Source organism: Mastacembelus armatus, chromosome 6 (assembly GCF_900324485.2).
Source record: "Mastacembelus armatus chromosome 6, fMasArm1.2, whole genome shotgun sequence".
Lineage (NCBI taxonomy): Eukaryota > Metazoa > Chordata > Actinopteri > Synbranchiformes > Mastacembelidae > Mastacembelus > Mastacembelus armatus.
In genome coordinates this window covers 12,488,960-12,508,124 of record NC_046638.1, presented here as the reverse complement: position 1 = coordinate 12,508,124, position 19,165 = coordinate 12,488,960, and the positions used below count along the sequence as shown (strand labels likewise).

The 19,165-nt window shown below is 39.2% G+C and overlaps 1 protein-coding gene across 3 annotated transcripts; it reads right to left on the bottom strand.

Annotated features, from left to right (window-relative positions):
- Window positions 1-2,096: 2,096 nt before the first annotated feature.
- Window positions 2,097-14,165, bottom strand: cfdp1 (craniofacial development protein 1). Of its 3 annotated transcripts, XM_033325286.1 has the most exons (8): window positions 13,838-14,165; window positions 12,674-12,800; window positions 11,371-11,593; window positions 11,140-11,249; window positions 8,106-8,228; window positions 5,095-5,253; window positions 3,035-3,152; window positions 2,097-2,990 (listed from the first exon to the last, which is right to left on the bottom strand). In XM_033325286.1, the coding sequence occupies exons 1-7, from the start codon at window positions 13,905-13,907 to the stop codon at window positions 3,062-3,064; spliced, it is 903 nt and encodes a 300-aa protein (XP_033181177.1). In that variant the 5' UTR covers window positions 13,908-14,165; the 3' UTR covers window positions 2,097-2,990; window positions 3,035-3,061. The 3 variants fall into 3 exon arrangements, with proteins under 3 accessions (XP_033181177.1, XP_026168162.1, XP_026168163.1); XM_026312377.1 differs by having other exon boundaries at window positions 2,097-3,152; XM_026312378.1 differs by having other exon boundaries at window positions 2,097-3,152; window positions 11,140-11,228.
- Window positions 14,166-19,165: the final 5,000 nt, after the last annotated feature.

Genomic DNA, 19,165 nt, shown 5'->3' with positions numbered 1-19,165 from the left:
CCTCTTGCCACCCTTCTTCTACCATTCCTTCTTCCTTCTCTCTCCATATTACCACCCCACTCAAAATCTCATTCTGACCCACTCACGAAGCAGTTTTGCTTCCTTTTTTCCAGCTGATGATGCCGACACACAGTAGCCGTCACCTCTGCTTGAAAAGTTTGTTCAGTAGACAACAAACAGAAATCTCCTATTCCAAAATACTGTGGATCATGGCTCGACCAGGCCGACCATCTTTATTTGTTATGGGTAAAACCTTTGTATTTCGCTCTCCCAAGGTGGGGCTTTTCCTGACTGGTTTGGAAACATGACAGCTTTGTCATTTGATTGGACAGGACAAACCCATAAAGAACCCACTAGAGTTCATGAAGAACTATTTTCACAGACAAGAAGTCCTTCAGCAGATGGTCTGACCCCTACAGCGCCCAGATCTGGCAGTGTGGAGTCAGTGTGGGATTACATGAGGAGACACTGGGATAACAATTTATGTAAAATTGCTATATGGGCCTCATATATGCATTAACAGCCTGATATAGTATTATTAACTATTATCATGCTGGTTTGGTAGAAAAACAAACGCTTTTCGAGATATATACTCAAAACTACACAAACAGCAAATACCCAAACTGCCTCTATTGTAGTAGTGTCATTTTGCTAATGTTTATGTTCTACATTACATGTAAACCTAACATGATACAACCTCTAACAGCTAGCCCAGCATCACTCAGTATAGTGCCCAACATATTACATAACGTTACATGCTGCACATACTGCTCATTTGAATATGTTCATAGTTTTGTAAAGCGTACCATTAACATGTAGAGTGTAAACTAACATGTTTTAGGTCATTGGGCCACAGTCACTTGAACTAAAGTAACTTGTTGGCTGCTCTGTAGTCTGGGTGTTTTATTAAAAATGTATCAGACTTGTTCCAAAATGAATGTAGATAAAAATAGTTGGTACTGATCTTTCACAAGCCATTTGAAGCAAGTCCATGACTGTACTGACCAAGCCCAGTGAAGCAGTCGTCGGTGGGCGACATTGTTTTGGAAATGGCTAGCACAGACAAATAAGTTTATGCCCACTTTTCCAAGAACTTCACCATCAAAAACAAAGTTCAGCCAAATCAAAAGCAGAATTAAATTTACGTGCAAAGGTACAGTCCTGACGTCCAACCATATTTTGGCAAATTTTGGCTATGTTGTCATAAAGTTGGGAATAAGTGAAAATATCATTTTCGCAAGGACAAGGGGTATAAAGGTACATGTATTCATACTGGACTGTTTGGGTATAGGACTTGAGGTGTAGTGGAAATGTGTACTGAACGCAGTCTGTAAGAGTAGCTGACAGCTGTTTTGTGTGTGGAACATTTTTTTCAAATCAAAATCCAACATATTAAGTGGCAAAGTGGAGCTCCTTATTTCATGTATTTTTCAGGCAATACATTAAACTTGTTAACTCATTTAAAATGTCACCACACTCAATTCTAAATATTACTGCAAACAATTCCTCTTTCATCATTTTAAACAGCCTAATTCAGATCAGGCCAAAGTAATAACATTTGCCATCTGGCCTTTTATATTTTCAAGTTTTTTTTTTCTTTGTTTTGTTTTGTTGTTGAAAGTGTTTGGGTCCCAGTATAAAATTCCAGTAATGCACTGTATAGACACATCTTTACAATCATTATGAGGAGCCTCCACTGACATTTATCCTTTATCAGCTAATTAAAGCCTATTTATTTGTTAATTTATTGCGATTACAGTCTCTTTCAATTTAGTGTGATGGCCCGAGTGTTATTGTTTTTTCATTTTCAGAAATGAAGATGTCACAGCACACTTAGCTGCATGGCATCTGACTCAGTTTGCTGGGATATTTCAATTCCAATCATAATCAAATCATCTCAAGGCACAAAAACATCCTTCAGTGCAAGAACATGGCAACATCTTTTTTTGATAGTACAACAATAAACTGCAAGACACTTTCAGAGCCATTACGATGGGGCTTAGACCATCAGCATTACATACCATAGTGTATGGAACAAGGTTTTTCTCTCATTTTTGACAAATACTAGTGTTAATTCCACAGACAGATAAAAAATCCTCTGGTAAAACTTTTTATTTACTGAAAAACATTAAAGGTGCAACACTGGATATGTGTAGTGGGATGTATAAAGGTAAGAAAAATCCAAGAATGATAAATTCTGTTCCCATGCAACTAAATGTGGAGTGAAGTCAGTTTGGATTGAACTTTGTAAAACTTTTAAACAGTTTCAGCAGTTGTCGTGTGGTGCTTTGCTGAATATGAGAGAAATATAATTTAACAGCCCTGACTGGTGCCTTCTTCATAGTGACAGTTGCAAAAGCTAATGTGTTTAGTAACTGCATAATTTAACACAACACTACATCATGATTCATTTATTGTGGACACTTGTGTTTCTGTATTAAGGACGTTATCTTTAATACCACTTTTCTACCTGGCAATAACATATGATCTGTATGTGAATAATAACATTTGATCACAGGCTTTTACATTTACATCTGCATTTATGTCCTCATTGCTCACAGATCACATGGTAATGGCAGGTGGAACTGCGGTCCAAAATTAAACCTTGAAAGGAAAATTTACTATGGTAAACAATGCTTCCAGTCAGCAGGGTGCTCACTGCCTTATCTAATCTCAACCACAGCCTAGGTTAAGCCACAGAAGTATAATTTAAAAGCTGACTCCTAGTCCTAAAGCAGCAGCTTGAGGAAATAAGATAGGGAAGAATGACCTCACTTCCCACTCTCTGTGAAGGTTTGAAACATTACCTGGTTCTACATCCTACCATTACACAAACTCAGCTTATTAATATGCCTATCCTGAAATAGACAACAGCACCAGTTGGAGCTCCTTTTAACTGGGAAGATAGCATCTCTGTCATTATATATAGAGCAAGATACAGTGGGTTTGAACAGCTGTTCTATTCCATTGTGTGCATGTGTGTGTGCATGTGTGTGTGCATTTATGTGTGTGTGTGTGTGTGTGCGCACGCGCGCGCATGTGTGTCCACTGTCAATCTGTGTCATCGTTTCATGTTGTTCAGCCGCACTGCTTTTTCTAACTCAAACTGGCGGTGGTCGACTCGCTCCAAGAAGTTTTTCCGCTCCACATACCTAAACACACACACACACACACACACACACACACACACACACACACACACACACACACAAAGAGAACATTAGATCTACTTTTATCATCACAAATACACACACTGAAAATACAACTAAACAGTGTATAGAAGTAATATGCTGATTACATTCACACACACAAACACAGACTTATTTCTGATTTCTGAAATCTGTTAACTGTAACACAGCCTTAAAGAGATAAAACTGCATTTAAAAAATAAGACTCAGTCACACCAATATTGAGAACAGTGATGCTTCCAGTAAGGAAGAATGAGCTGGCTAGCAGTTATTAAGTTATGTAGCTCAGTTGCTGACAAACATGGTTGGATATTTTGCTGCAGTTTATGCAAAGGTTTAGGCACCCCTGGGCAAATTATATATTTTTCTTTTAAGGAGTATCAGTCCTGCAGTGCAGTGAAGTGAGTTGTCCACTGCAGCTGCTTCTCTGGTCCATCAGGATGTTGTGAAGAGGATGTATTCCAGGATGGCCTCTACGTTCTTCTGTGTGCACCTCTTCACCACAGCCTCCAGTGAGCCCAGCCTCATTCCAGTCAATGAACCAGCTTTTTTGCACTGGTGTGTCCAGCCACCTTGCATCCTTCTGCTTTATGTTGCCTCCCCAGCAAAGTGCAGGACAAAACAGCACACTTGCTACCATAATTTGGTAGCAGGATTTTCCAGCAGATATCAAGGGACTCAGGCTGGGGACACACAAAATTTTACGCCTGATTTGCCCCCTCTAGTGATCGTGGGGTTGTGGCCTGATTGTAGGCTTGTCGCAACCAATTATGTATCTAAATTATCCTTAGACAATAGACTCGTCTCTCTACTTGTCCTCCAGGATTTTAGTGCTGCATTTGACACCACTGACCACAGTATCTTATTACAGAGACTAGAACATGTGATTGGTGGTTGCAGGTTGCTTCAGTACACAGGGTTTATAACAGGTCTGCCAAGTGGTTGTAAGGCAGTAAAGGTATAGGCCTCCATAACGTTTGCATACAGCAGATCAAGTGTTCTACCTTCTCTGGTAGGACAGTTGAGAAACTGAGAAAATCCAATCAGGTGTGAGGTGAGAGTCACATGGTTAAAATCTCCTCATATTATAATGAGGGCCTCAGAGTGTTGAGTTTGTATCCTGGCAACAGCCTCATGGATGACTTGATGTGGAACATTAGCATTTGCTCATGGATGAATGTAAACAAGTATGGTGAGGATATTCTTGAATTCCCTGGGAACATAAGGTCTGAGACCAACTGCCATAATGCCTCCAGCTCATCATTGTTGTTCAGTAGAGAGTTGACGTTCCCCATGATGATGGATGGTAGGAAAGGTTTGTATCTCCATCTCCTAGCCTTTAGTTTAGCACCAACTCTGCATCCACGGAGAGACCGTTTCAGCTCAGCTGGAATAGGGTGATATACTCCAGATTCGCTCCATTGTAGTAAATGGACGTCATCTCTTGTGTAGATTTTTCTCCCCTCAGTAATATCCATAAGTGATTTAAGAAATAGAACAGTAGTCAAAAATATTTAAAAAAAAAAAAAAAATACTGAAAAATTCAGAATTTAAGACTTTGCTGCCAGTTGCTCAGAGAACATTGTGATCCATTTGCATACAAAAATGACTATGTCAAATCAGCAATTTTTTCAAAAACTGCTGTTGCTGCTCTCCTTTTTATGGGTATGTGAGGGATAGAGACGGAATTACGGCATTAATTATGATCTGACCATTGTAACCACACTTATATACCCAGAGATCGGATATGAATTAGATCTATTACATATGCAAGTGGCCCTGCCCTAATCTGAAAACATCTGAAAATTTTACTCAGAGGAACTTGGGGTACTTCATCATGTAATGTGAACGTATCTGGCACATTACTTCCCTTGACCCACAGAACCACACAGTGGCATTCTCTTACCCTTCTCTGCCTCTGTTGTGAATGGCCAGCTCCTCTGTAATGCCTTCCTCTGATTTAAATGCATCCCAGTCCATCTTAGACTTTTCCAGCGTGCTCATTTTCTGTTTTTTCCCGCCAAGGCGACCCAAGACACTTGACATTCCTGCTGGCCGCTTGGCACTGCAAACACAAATGAGAGAGTGTTTAGGTGACACTAAAGACACACATATGAGGTGGCACACTACAGCCACTAAAGCACATTTCTGCTACTCATGATGAAGGATATTGGTAATGTTTATGTTCTGAGCCTGTCATCTTTATAGCTTGGACCCCTCAGTTAAAATTACTATTTAAATGTCAAAAGAACAAAAGATGAATTATTCTAATATACACAGTGCCAACAGGAGCAAATAACCTAATGGTAACTGTGACAAATGTATTCATCATAATGAAAATGCATTAAAAGCCATACTTTGTAAGACTGACATATGTTTCATTGTCAGCTATTCGTGATACTTTTTCACTGTAAGGCTGTATGCAACAAGCACAGACTAAAAGGTTCCAGTAAACAGAATGGAGATGTTAAAAATATATGAGCTCAACTCAAAGCCACTCAACGTAACATTGCCTGATCTCACATTTCTTTCTTCTTCCTTATAATAAATGGTGCGATGCAACATAAAAATTTCAGAGTTGTCAAGATGAAGAGAGTCAACCAACTCACATGAAATATCTACCCCAAAACCACTGTACATAGTGGCAAGCTTAAGCCCTGAGTATTAAAGCATACTATCAAAATACACTAAGCAGGTATGATTACATTTTTATTACCAACAAAAACTGAAATTCATATCAGAACGTCAGACTGATCATTAGACTGAGTTGAAGCCCTATGTTTAAGCATGGAGAATAAGATTATAAGATAGTACTCATCACACTGCACAATTGAGGTTGCCGAATTCAGCTACTTCTAAACATACATTGTGTTGATGGTCCAACATTCAAAAATGTAAAGTTTGAGTCATGGCAACTGGACTTTCATCCAACATGGCTTCATCAGTCCAAGAAAAAGCTGGACTGGAACCTCCAATTTATCTCACAGGTTGGTTTCACTCCACCCCTAGACCCATAGGCTCACTAGGTGAGCTAAGTAAATCAGGTGAGAGTTGTTAGACCCATGCCCCTGATTGGTTTCACTTCACACCTGGTCTGAATAGGCTTGTTAGGTGAACAAAAGAAGTGAGCTCAGGGGAGTGTTGTTAGAATCGAATGGTGGACTCATGTGACCCCTCTGATTCACCAAGAATGTGTCCTCCCTGTAAAACATTTGATTTGTTCCTTAATTTCCTGGGAACAGATGAAAGGGCAGCCTGGTAGATTGAAGACTGATTATGTTTGAGCCCTCCACCCCTGAGGAGCTGCTTCTGTTAAGTGGTTGTTTGCTTTCTCCAATGTAGAGTTCTGAGCATTCTTCCTTACACTTGACGGCATATACTACATTGCTCCTCTTTTGTTTTGGTGTTTGGTCTTTAGGGTGAACCAGTCTCTGTCTCAGTGTGTTGGTGGCTTTGAAGTGGACTGGTATCTGATGTTTCCCAAAAATCTGTTTAAGCCTCTCTGAATCAGGTTTTTACTCTGTGGATCTTGAGGCTGAGCCTTGTCTCTTGTTTTTCTGCCTGATGTGGATGTTGCCTTGTTGAAAGCCCACTTAGGGTAGCCACAGGTTTTGAGGGCTGTCTTCAAGTGTGTGTCCTCCTTTCTCTTGGCCTCCATAGAGGTAGGGATGTTGTTTGCTCTGTGACGTAAAGTCCTGATGACTCCTAGTTTGTGTTGCAGTGGGTGATGGGAATCAAAAAAGAAGGTATTGGCCTGTGTGTGTGGGTTTCCTGTATACTTCTATCACTAGGTTACTATCAGGCCCAATGATGACCTCACAGTCCAAAAAGTCCAGCCTGTTCTCTTTAGTGTCCTCTCTGGTGAATTTGATGCTTGCGTCTACTGCATTGAAGTGATCTGTGAAGGTTTGAACTTCCTGGGTTTTGATTTTTACCCAGGTGTCATCCACATATCTGAACCAACATTCAAAAATAAAAATCACACATTCTTCAAATATTCTAAATGAGATCCATCGGCTGAGGTTTTAGTTTCTGCTGTCAACACCTACTGACCCACACTGGAATCATCCTGATGCCTATGTGATTTGCTATACAAATAAAACTAAATTGAATTGAGGCTCAAATAGGGTGTTGGTTTTGTATTGTTTTGTACATTTTCTGTACTGGAGTAAACACACCACTGCTACGGTGATGTTAAATCACAGCTGTACTATCATCTTTATCTGCAAACTCACTCCAACAAACAGCTTCACAAGCTCAGTCCACATGCATGTGTGTGAATATCCACATCCAAGGTCAATGAGGGAGTGGTTCTGTTGGCACTTGCCTGACTGATTTGACTTAAATTTCCTGGAAATTTCCCATACCCTCGACTTGCCTAGCCCTAACCTTAAACAAAGTGGTTACTCTAAAATTCAGTGGCTTGAATCATGCCTTACAATGTGAGTGTGTAAAGAGATTTCAGTTCCCAAACAAAAATAATAATAGGCACACGTACACACACACATACAATGGACTAAGATAAATAGGAAATAGCTTGTGGATACACCATACTTTCTGCCTGTGGGGAGATGATTTCCTGTTTCCTGTTTGTGGTTTGAAGGGCGATGAGTACATCCCAAATGATTTGTTGTTGTGGAAGCAAGAAAATAAAAAGATGGGCAGAAGCGAAGTCACATCCAAAATACACAATATGAAGGAAAACTCCTTTGCATCAATGTCTGAATGCAAGTAGAAAATGGATTGCCCTGCAAACTGTCATCAGACACACACAGGCCACTTCTGAGCACTAACATTTAAACAGACCCTGGACCATGAGTGTTGTGGAAACATCTGCCACCAAGACAATAGGCAGTGGACTATATCAGTGTAATCCTATTTTCTGCAAGGTTGGTCTGCAAGACGGTGTATGTGTACCTGGGGCCAGGCAGAGGCGGTGATGAACTCCTTTCTTTGTTTACATTTGCTTCCTGTTGGGAGTTCTGGCTCTTCAGAAAGCTCTTTGCTTCTCTGCAGTCAGCTGATACCTCTTTATTCACCCTGACAGAGGGAAACATACAGACAGTATGCAAAATTCTATATGGAACAATAACAAAGCGATTTGATACAGTTTGCAGTATGTGCATGGAGCAACTTGAAAGTGGCTAAAACATTTACTAGGAAATACTTAAAACCTGTTGACAAATTGAAAATGTAAAACAGGGAAATTTTGAAGAATGCTGTTATGATTAGTCAAGTAAATTAGTACATTTGATCTTCTTTTGATGACATGATTAACACTTTGACTAATGGCTATTGTTGTATCGTTTATCAGAGCATGACCTGAGGGCTCAAAGTTTAGGTAAAGTTTTGTGTATTGCAAAGAACCTTCTTCCATCTCAGTATCTCAACATTTTTGAGGTTAAAATGTGAAAAAGTTTGAAAAAGATCAGAGTCAAAGAAAAAAAAAAAAAAAACACATTAGCACAGGATATTAGCTATCATATCTGCAACCTTCATAATACCAATATGGACATTCACAAACCAGTACCTGTCAATTCAAATGAAAAAAAAAAAGTTTCATGAGGATATGTTTGATTATAATTAAGATAAATAAAATGTACAAACATTTACTACAGAGCAGAGTTTGTGGTAGCGACTGTACACGCGGACATGTGAAACATACAGACCAGTGAGCACAAAATGGAATGCTTGACTCCTACAGTGAAGGGATCTGGTGGCTCCGGTATGCTGTGGGAAGCTTTTTTACTATCCCCTTAAATGTTCTGACTGAATACCTTTAACCTATGATAAAACATTTCTATCTTTATGGGAGTAGTTTCCATAGCGGATGCAGAATTACTGAATGCTTTGATGTGAATCATATGCTGTGACCTTTACAATTCCCACATCTCAAGCCAACTGAACACAGGTGGAAGTTCGTGAGCAACATTGCCCTCCGTCACCGCCACCATCATCTAAACACCAAGTCAGAGAACATCTTTTGGAAGAATGGTGTTCTTCATACAGCACCCTGCACACACAGAGAATATACTGTAGCACATACTATAATGAATGCATACTTAGAAACTGACTGAATGAAGCAGAGCTCAAACTAATCAACAAAATCGATAAAATTCAATTATTAAAATGGTTGGCACAAATGTATTTATCGATTGGTTGGATCTAGTGATGCAGCTGTTTGCACAGTTTGGTCTGAGTAACAGCAGTTACACTGACTTCACCTGTTGTCAGTAGTGTATGAAACATCATTGGGACATTCGCAGGGTATGTGCTCATGAGCTGCATGCATGTGTGGACTAATTATTGTGTGTGGCTTTAAGTTCCTCCCCAGCTGTGCAGGGCTCACAATCATAATAATAATACAAATCATATTTTGACATCAATGTATTTAATAAAAAGAGAAAAATATCTTAAAACAAAATAATTGGCAAGCATTTAAACTGAGTTAGGCAATCAGCCCAGCCAGCTACAGCTGCAGCAGTAATGTATAAATATCTCTGCATTACTTTTTTCTACACAGCCTAAGGACTCACACAAAGGATGGAATGTAAGACAGAAAATAAACACAGACACACTGACACGTAGCGCAATACTGTAATTCACATATGCTCTGCTGTGCTCTGCTCTCTTACAGTGTTACAATGTTCCAATTTTAAGTTTTGTACCTTGCTGTTTTGTTGCTGTCATCCTGCTGCTCTTTGACTGACAATAAAATTCATAAAGCCTAATGTAGTATGGGTCAGAACAGACTAGTACTTCTGTCAGTAATGTCAGTAATGTCAGCAATTCTAGTAGTAGTAAAACCTACATTCCTACCATGTTTGGCTGTGTAAAATAAAAGTAATGCAGTGTCACAGCTGCAACAGCAGCAGTCTGTCAATCCATAATCAGAGTGTAGTCCTCTCAAGACCTTCAGTCAGTGAGCATTTAACATTACATATCATTGCTTCCTCCTGTCTGTGTTGAGTAAATGTTTTTAGAATTTAATATGCCATGAGTGAAACACTAACATAACATGTAGACTTCCTCAGGTCCACAAGAAATTTAGAACAAATGCACAAACTGAAAACACTAAGTATTTTTGTGATCTATTTCCATTTGTTATTTTCAAAAGGGAAAAACTGACAGATATTTACATAGCAGAGGTCACCTTTCTTTAATTCCAAAGGGAGAGATGAACTTTTGTTTGTCTTTATTATTATTTTGTGCTGTGTTATTTGGTTACTGCATTGTTTCTGTTTCAAAAAGCAGCAAGGACTAGCAAGAGAGATCATATTTCTTCTATATTAGCTTCTCTTCATTGGCTCCCTGTAAAATCCAGAACAGAATTTAAAATCCTTCTCCTCACATACAAAGCCCTTCATGATCAAGCTCCTTCATACCTTAAAGACCTCATAGTACCATATCATCCCAATAGGGTACTTCGGTCTCAGAGTGCCGGTCTACTTGTGGTTCCCCGAGTTTCCAAAAGTAGAATGGGAGGCAGAGCGTTTATCTGTCAAGCTCCTCTCCTGTGGACCCAGACACCCTCTATACTTTTAAGGGTAGACTTAAAATTTTCCTTTGTGACAAAGCTTATAGTTAGTTCAGGTGACCTAGGGTAATCCCTACTTATCCAGACTGAATTTATGTGTGTGGGGCACCACCTAATGGTAAATATAAAAATTGGTTGGACATTTAACATTTGGAAATTTAACATAATCTGCATCAACGTCATGTGTAAACAAAATATGAAGGTATTTATTAATATTGGAGTATGGGAGTGGTGCTGAATAGATTAGGAATGGTTATATTAACGGAATATCAGGAATTTAATGTGAAGAAATGTTATTAACTGGAAGATTTATCTATATCTATATATTTATTTGAGTGTTGCAACTTCACTGTCAGCTTAAAAGCTCTGGTTTTATTTTTAGTGAATTAAAGTGAGGACATTTCAAAAGCATACCTGACTTCTTCTCCAGCAAAGTCGAAAACTTTAGTGATGGTGATTTTAGCAGGTTCTGATGCTTTTGTTTCTGTCCTCAAAGGAGCAACCTTCAATAGTAAAGAATCAGCCTGAAGACAACAAAACAATATCAATTATCAGGAAAATAATGATGGACACAGAAAATAGTTTTATGACTGGCCTCTAATGAGCTGGGCCATATTGTTACATTTAGGCTTAGAACACATTTACCTTCTGTGTGCCACTTGACTGTGAGGCAGTAGAGTCTTTGGGTCTGGATCCAACGTCAGACAGGAAACTTGCCCAGAGGTCATCAGATTTTTTCTTATGTGCGTCATCATCCTCCTCTACCTTAATGGATTTTTCTTCCTCTGTCTGTGGTGGCTGCGCTTCCTCTACTACACCTCTATGTTTCACCTCCTCCTTTACTTTCAGTACTCCTTTCTTCCTCTTTCTGCAGAGGTTTTCAATGATATCAATGAACAAAAATCATCATTGTTGCCATCATCTCCTTTTACAGGATTGACATGTCTGTGGTGGATTCAGCTCTAAATCTGAGTATCATGTTTTTTTTAGCTTACTTTCAGGGGCATATGCAAATACATGCAAATGCACAAAGGCCTATGCAAACATTCGGACAAATTCCATATTTTGCTGATTTTAAACTGAAACAAGTAAGTACAATCATTGCACCAAACAAAGTCCTGTTCTTCAAATGTTAATGCACTATTACGTTTTATACTATTACCTCAAAAAGACTATGAAAAGATGCCAACAAACATGGAAATTGCATACCACTCTATAAATATTAACATATTAGAAATCTTAGATGTAGGGCTGGGCGATATGGCCTAAAAAAAAAAAAAAACCCCGATTTTTTCACAAAAAAAATCCAATTTACGATTTAAATCGATTTTTTTCCCCTGGCGGTTGTGCTTGTGCTGTCGCGGTCTTATTCATTTTGTAGGGCGCACCATCTCTCCCACTCGGCAGCAGCAGTAAATTGGTTGTACTACCTTTGCTACCAACAGACTTCAAACATTGCAGAGGGGTGGTGTTTGTGCTGTGTCTGATGCCACAAAACCAAACCAATTCCAAATTACGGATGACACTGCGCCTTTCTTGGGAACGAGTTCTTCCCTGCTCGCTGACATATTGTTTGTGTATCTCTAATATGGCAAACGTGCAGGGGGAGGGGCTGAGCCCAGAGGGGAACGTCGGCGGATGTTAAAGAGAAAACCGATTTTCATTCAAACAAGTCGATGTAAACCACACATTCCAGTTAATCGATAAAGTCGGTTTATTGCCCAGCCCTAATTAGACGTCAACTATGATTTCATGTGGGTTCACAACTCCAAGGAGGCAAAACTCCTTGGAGGTTGGCCAACAGTGTCAAAAACCAAACACAAACAACTACATAACAAACATGCCATTGTTGTGTCCATAAATTTACAAGCATTGAAACTCCTCACCACCTTCAGATTTTGCTGTTTTCTTTTACTTGAGACACATTGTATTCTACACAGCCTCTCACCTTATGCTTCTGTCCTTTTTCTTCATCTTGCTCCGGCTGACATCATCAGGATGTGGCACTTTGTCATCCTCGTGCAGAGGATCTTCCTTTTCACACTCATGAATGTCATCCTCACTGAGATTATCATCTGAGTGGAAATGAGAATTGATTGATTAATTAATTGGGACAATTGTTAAAAATGAACAAATTACATTGAAACCATTGGGTGATAATATGGGCTGTGATAATATGGGCTGACCATACAATCTTTCTACAAATTTCTGTTGTACAAATGTAATGCGTAATTAACCTGACCAAATTAAAATGTCACCTGTATTGATAAACACATGAATGTTTGCATACCAGACAGACACTAGGAACAAAAGTTTGAGTTTGACAGTCAGGTTTATGGACTTTACCGACCTTGTCATTTGTCATTATGTGTGGAAAAGGCACATTTAACGAAAAGCTTGGGAAGGCACACACATGGACAAAATTGTTGGTACCCTTCCAATAAAGAAAAAAAAAAAAACAAAACACAATGGTCACTGAAATAATTTGAAACTAACAAAGGTAATAATAAATAAAAATTGACTGGCCAGTTTCATTAGTTGTTTTTTTTTAATGCTTCTTTTAAACCACAATTTAAAAGCAATATCTGACTTTCATGAGTTAATTTTCAGTACACTTTTATTATTACTTTTGCCAGTTTCAAGTTATTTCAGTGACACAATGTGGGTTTTTCTTTCTTTAATGGAAGGGTGCCAACAATTTTGTCTACATTTGTACACACAGTGGTGCTTTTAAGTACACCTGCAATCCAGTACAACTGTTCATCCAATAAGTAATAATACAATGCCTGTATCTTGCAAAGTATTGAGGTCTTAGCTGCTGACGAAAGTGTAAAGGGTTGCATTACAGCCTTTGTATGTAAACAGGACACATGGTTGAGTCCTGGCTAACAGCCTGCAGCTAACCAAAGGCAGCTGAGAACAGGCGAGTCCTAACCTAACCTTCACCCTAGTTCTCATGATACTTCACCTGACCCTAACTGGTTACCTGTGCGTACCTCTGAGTCTTGGGAATTAACGTTTACCTCTATGCGATGTTTTCTGTACTAACTAGTACAACGTTATAGTACTTAAGCGCTGGGTTTAATACAGCGTGAGTGGTTGCAGTCCACACCTGATGGGACGTAGTCTGCGTCTTCATTAGACGAATATCCATCAGAGTCGTAGTCGGAATAGTTCATCATTTTAGGAGACGAGCGTTAGACTGATAATGTACTAACGTTAACAGTTAAACGAATACCAGCTACAATGGACCAATGTGTTACTTAATAATTCACTGCGTAACCCTTACTGGCTAGAAATGCCCCCTTACAAACAAAAATAAACACAAAAGTTTCCTCTATCAATTGGGGCACTGATGTAGATTAATATAGTGTATGAAACGCAAGAAACGAAAAGCGTTTCCAAAACTACGGAATAAAACGTGACTTCCTGTTGCTGACGACGACGGTGAGCTCGAAGGGTCAAAAATGTTCCTTGCTTTCTTCTTTGTTTTATTGACGAACTGCAACCAGGAAGAACATTATCGCCACCAAGTGTTGCATTACGAAATTGCGATTCTCCATTGGGTCAGAAGATTGTTGAAGTTTAATTGTCTAGACAACTATAGTCTTTTATTTGTATACTTGACAATAAAAAAAAACAAAAAAACAAACAAACAAAAAAACAGGCTTCACAGGCTTTCCAATAAGGTTTGAGGATGATTTCAATTAATTCGTTTTTAGATTCATTAGTAAGTGTTCATACCTCATATAGAATAGTTATCACATAAACACAATAATTTCATTAATGCCTGAATGTACGTGTGTCAATACAGACAAATGTTATTGGTGAGGGGTGGGAGAGCTGCCTTAAAATATTCTATCTTTATTCATTTTATTCATTTTTAATTCCTTATCGATGTCCAGCATAACACATAACACATATTTGACATGTCATAATATTCATGATTTTTTTTTACATTGATCATCTGCAAAAGGTGACACCTGGAGCTATTATATACCTGAAAATAGGAGAGACAGATAGAGAGATGAAAGAAATGTAGTTTGGCATCTAACCAGAAAAGCAAAGACAGCAATGGCAGAGTATATTTATATATGTACTGTAAAAAACATTGCAATATACAGGATCTAGTATATTAAGTAGTACAGAGAAATCATAAGATAGTCTGTACACTGTGCAAATACCACTGTTCAATAAATTTTCTTTTTATTATTCTCCCAAATCCGAAGGTTATCCTAGGACTAAATGTCATCTAAGTCAACTAAGATAATAACTGCAAACAGGGTACCTTTTATTTTTAACTAGTATGTACAGAGTGCAAGTAAAGTGTAATAATGAGTATATGTACAGATGTACAGTACATAGCAGCAGTAGTGGTATTGCAGTTCTGTCCCAGTAGGATAGGTGTAGGTGTGTGTGTGTGTGTGTGTGTGTGTGTGGGGGGGGGGGGTGTAAACTGTAGATGTGAATTTACACTGGCTGTTTGGGCAGGGTGAAGAGTTCAACAAGGAGACAACTACTGATTTTCCACTGAAGGTTCCTGAAGTGCCTCCAAGAGTGCAGGAGGACAAAGACTATAAGTTGGGTGGGAGGGATCCCTGAAGATGGTGCATTCTCTGGGTGTCTGCTCTCTGTAGGCATAGCTTCCTCCAGAGGTCCTCAACATCAGAAATAGGAGTCCCTGTGATGTGCTGTGCAGCTGCAGAGTCTTGCGGTCGGAGATTGAGACAGCTCCTATACTAGACTGGTCAGGATATTCTCAATACTGTAGCAGACCCAAGGCAGGAGTACATTTTCACATTCCAAGAGTGATTAAAGGAGTTTTTACCCTTAAGGAATTTATTGTTCTGAAATTGATAACCCAGGGGTCGAGTGACCTGTGAAGGAAGTGGCACAGCCATCTCAATCAAATACTGCACTGTCAAGACTCCCTTTCACCAAGAGCAGTCCACAGGATTTACACCGGATCTTACTAAGAAAACCTTTTGTAACAAACAGACTCACACCCAGCCATGAATAACGTAAAAACTATTCCTGGTTCTCTTACAGAAATGACCTGCAACTTATGCAATGACTTACGAATTGTTCTTGTTATTTTTCTGCTTCAAATGCTAAATATGTAACATGTGTGACCAAACCTACAGACAGCATCGATGTCAGACTATGGTGCAAGATAGAAGCCGTGCTATTGTCTGTCACTTGTGCTTGTGGTTAATCCACATACATGTGTGAAGTTTTATTAACTTTCATTTATGTTGTTGCTGTTGCTGAACTATTGACTCTGGTTACTTGCTATGTGTGTCATGTGCATGTGAAATTATTGTTCCCATTATAAAAAACATCCTCTCCTCGCCTCGCCTCGCCTCGCCTCGCCTCGCCTCGCCACGCCACGCCACGCCACGCCACGCCACGCCACGCCACGCCACGCCACGCCACGCCACGCCACACCAATGACCATTACCATACATGAAAGTAGAATCCAGCAACAAGGTGAGGCAGCCAACAGGTATATGTACCCTGTCGCTGATTGCTAATCTGTATCAGGTGAGGCTCATCACCTTGTCGCCTCAGACCACACACACACACACACACACACACACACACACACACACAGACACACAGTGCGAAGGCACACAAGACAGATCAAAAACAGTTGAAACTAATAATTATGACTAAACATAAAGATACCTGGGACAAGACTAGGCGAATCAGGAAACATAACCAAAATAAAAGTCTTGTTACAGGAAGTCCATGTACTGGATCGTGACACTTTGTCTTAGTTTTAACAGTCTGTAAATCTAAGGGCTTCATTTGAAATATGAAGAGGTATTAAAATACTATGCTGCCAGAAAAAACTGTCTTTCAAGAGATGTTTATGTGGGGATACATGCAAACAGTACACACATCACTTTGAAAAAAAGATGACAGTAGGATAAAGAGCTTAGTGTGTCTGTTCTGAAGACAATTACAAAGTACAATAGACCTTTAATAGGACAAATAAGTCTGCACATATGAAAACTGTCCATATACTGTCCATATATTTTTGTATGAGTCACCTAATGAATGTTGTTATAAGGGGCCAAATTACTAGTCGTGACTCATGCTGGACAGTCAAGGACAAGAATGACCAACAATGGAGATCATCACTGAAGGATTCATAATACACCAAATACGTGTCAGGTTTAATCAAGAGAGGGTGAAAACTTCTGGACTGGTGAAAAAACTTCATCATAACTCCCAAAAGCTTTTCATTCTTTCCCAAATTTCCCAGGCTAGTGTCTAGGAGTTAGCTTTTATTTGTACATTTTTGCAGACATCATGTACTGTAGGTTATTAACAAAATTTTAATTTGTTTCCAAAACAAAAGTATTTAGAATCACAGTCACCTATTTCAGTTTAAAGGAAGAGCACACAAGATGGATTAGACAGTAAAAATCATAAAAATCAAAGAGAGATGTTCCCACAAAAAGAGGTATCCATTATACCTTCTCTTCCCAAATAACACATAATTGCCATGTCACAATGTAATATGTTTAGATGGCTGGCGTGCAGCTCCATTTGAAGATGACCTAAATGCCAAGTGAATAAATGTAATTTGCACATATTAATAGTGCAAGGCGCCACAGTGGTGCTAGTCATCTGCAGGGGTTTAGTGGACAGCTGATTAGCTCTGTGATCAAATGTATAAACCAAGACACATTACTTGATATAATGTTGTTTGATTACAATGACCATTATCTTAAAGAGAGCTCAAAATCTGTAAATCAAAGTCTGTAAATTTAAAGGTGTAGGGGTAATTCACTGACTGAAACCTTAGGTTCATGCTGCAACCCCTGTCCTTGACTTTATTCCAAAATATTCCACGAGACCACACAATAATGTCTAACTGTTTACTAGAGCCAACAAAATTAATTACTTACAGTAATCATTTAAACAAAAAACAAAGCAGTTAAAAAAAGAGAAGAAAACTCTGGGGTCCACTCTACAGTTTTCCAGACTGACATTTTAGGAACAACCACTCTTGAGATGTGTATCTTATGCTGTGAACTTATAAACTGCATAAAATGGAAGTAAATAACTTATAAGACTGTCAGGACTTTTGTCATGGACTTTCTGTTTGGGATTTTGGGACTTTTTGCATGTATCAGGAATATACAGGAAGAGGATAAAATGCTTCAGTGACTGGAGTCACAAAAACCTCCTCCTACTGAACACCAAGGAGATGGTAGTGGATTTTTGAAGGTCTAAGCCTCCTCCTTTTCCAGTCAACATCTGTGGTGTGGACACTGAAGTGGTTCCAGCCTAGTATGTGGGTGTACACCTGGACAATAAGTTGGGCTGGTCACTTAACACAGATGTACAATATAAAAAAGAGCAGAGATGAGGGCTAAACAATACAGGAGATTTTTTTACCCCCACAGCCATCAGGCTCTACAACACCTTAGCCAATGGCAGATGATAATTGACTACTGACTACTCTCAGTATTAACTGACTAATTAACTACAAGAATACCTGAATTTCCCTTTAGGGATAAATAAACTCTTATCTTATCTTACATCTGTACTTGTGTGTTTGTATATGTATGCGTCTGTATATTTGTGTTTGTGTACATGTTTATGTTTATTCATGTCTGCACGTGTGACGATTAAGAATATGTATCTGGGAGTATATTTGTGAATCTTTCTGTATGTGTGTGTATTTTGTGCTAACTTGACACTCTGAAATACAGCATACAGCTGAGGTTTGAAATGAGTAATTATCTGATGTACAGCAGCTGCATTTACAATTGCTGTTCTGGTTACCATGGAGATGTAAGTCTTAAATGTAATTTTATGAGAAAGAAGACTGCTGATTGCGATGGTGTAAAAAATAAGGCTATGGTGTCAACAATATGCCCTCTGGAGTGATTTACAAAATCCCCTGTCTCAGCTTTCCAACTCAAAATTCTGCTCATTTAACATGTAGTACTTCTGTCTAATTAAGGCTCAGGACAAAAAATGTGTAGGTCTAGTGGTTTTGGTGGTCACATTTTCTGAATCCAGACAAAGTTATCTACAGAAGAGCACCATGGTGGCTGAGTCGTTAGCACTGTTGCCTCACAGCAAGAAGGTCCTGGGTTCGCAACCCAGCCTTCCTGTGTGGAGTTTGTTCTCTGGTTTCCTCCCACAGTCCAAAAACATGTATGTCAGGTTGAATGGTGACTCTAAATTGCCCTAGAAGTGAGTGTGAGTGTGTGTGGTTGTTTGTCTTTGTGTGTCTATATGTGGTCCAGTGATGGACTGGTGACCTGTCCAGGGTGTACCCCTGCCTTCCACCCGAAAGAGAGCTGGGATAGGCTCCAGCAGATCCACGTGACCCTGGTTAAGGAATAAGTGGGTATAGATGATGGATGGATGGAAAGGACAGAGTATAGGAAGGGTGAACGTAATCAATTCAGCT

Excerpts from the sequence above, each read along its gene's own strand:
- cfdp1 (XM_026312377.1), bottom strand. The coding sequence starts at position 13,907 with ATGATGAACTATTCCGACTACGACTCTGATGGATATTCGTCTAATGAA. Across the intron at positions 11,594-12,673 it reads AAAAAGGACAGAAGCATAAG|AAAGAGGAAGAAAGGAGTAC; the intron begins GTGAGAGGCTGT and ends AAACCTCTGCAG. Across the intron at positions 5,254-8,105 it reads CCGCCTCTGCCTGGCCCCAG|TGCCAAGCGGCCAGCAGGAA; the intron begins GTACACATACAC and ends TTGTGTTTGCAG.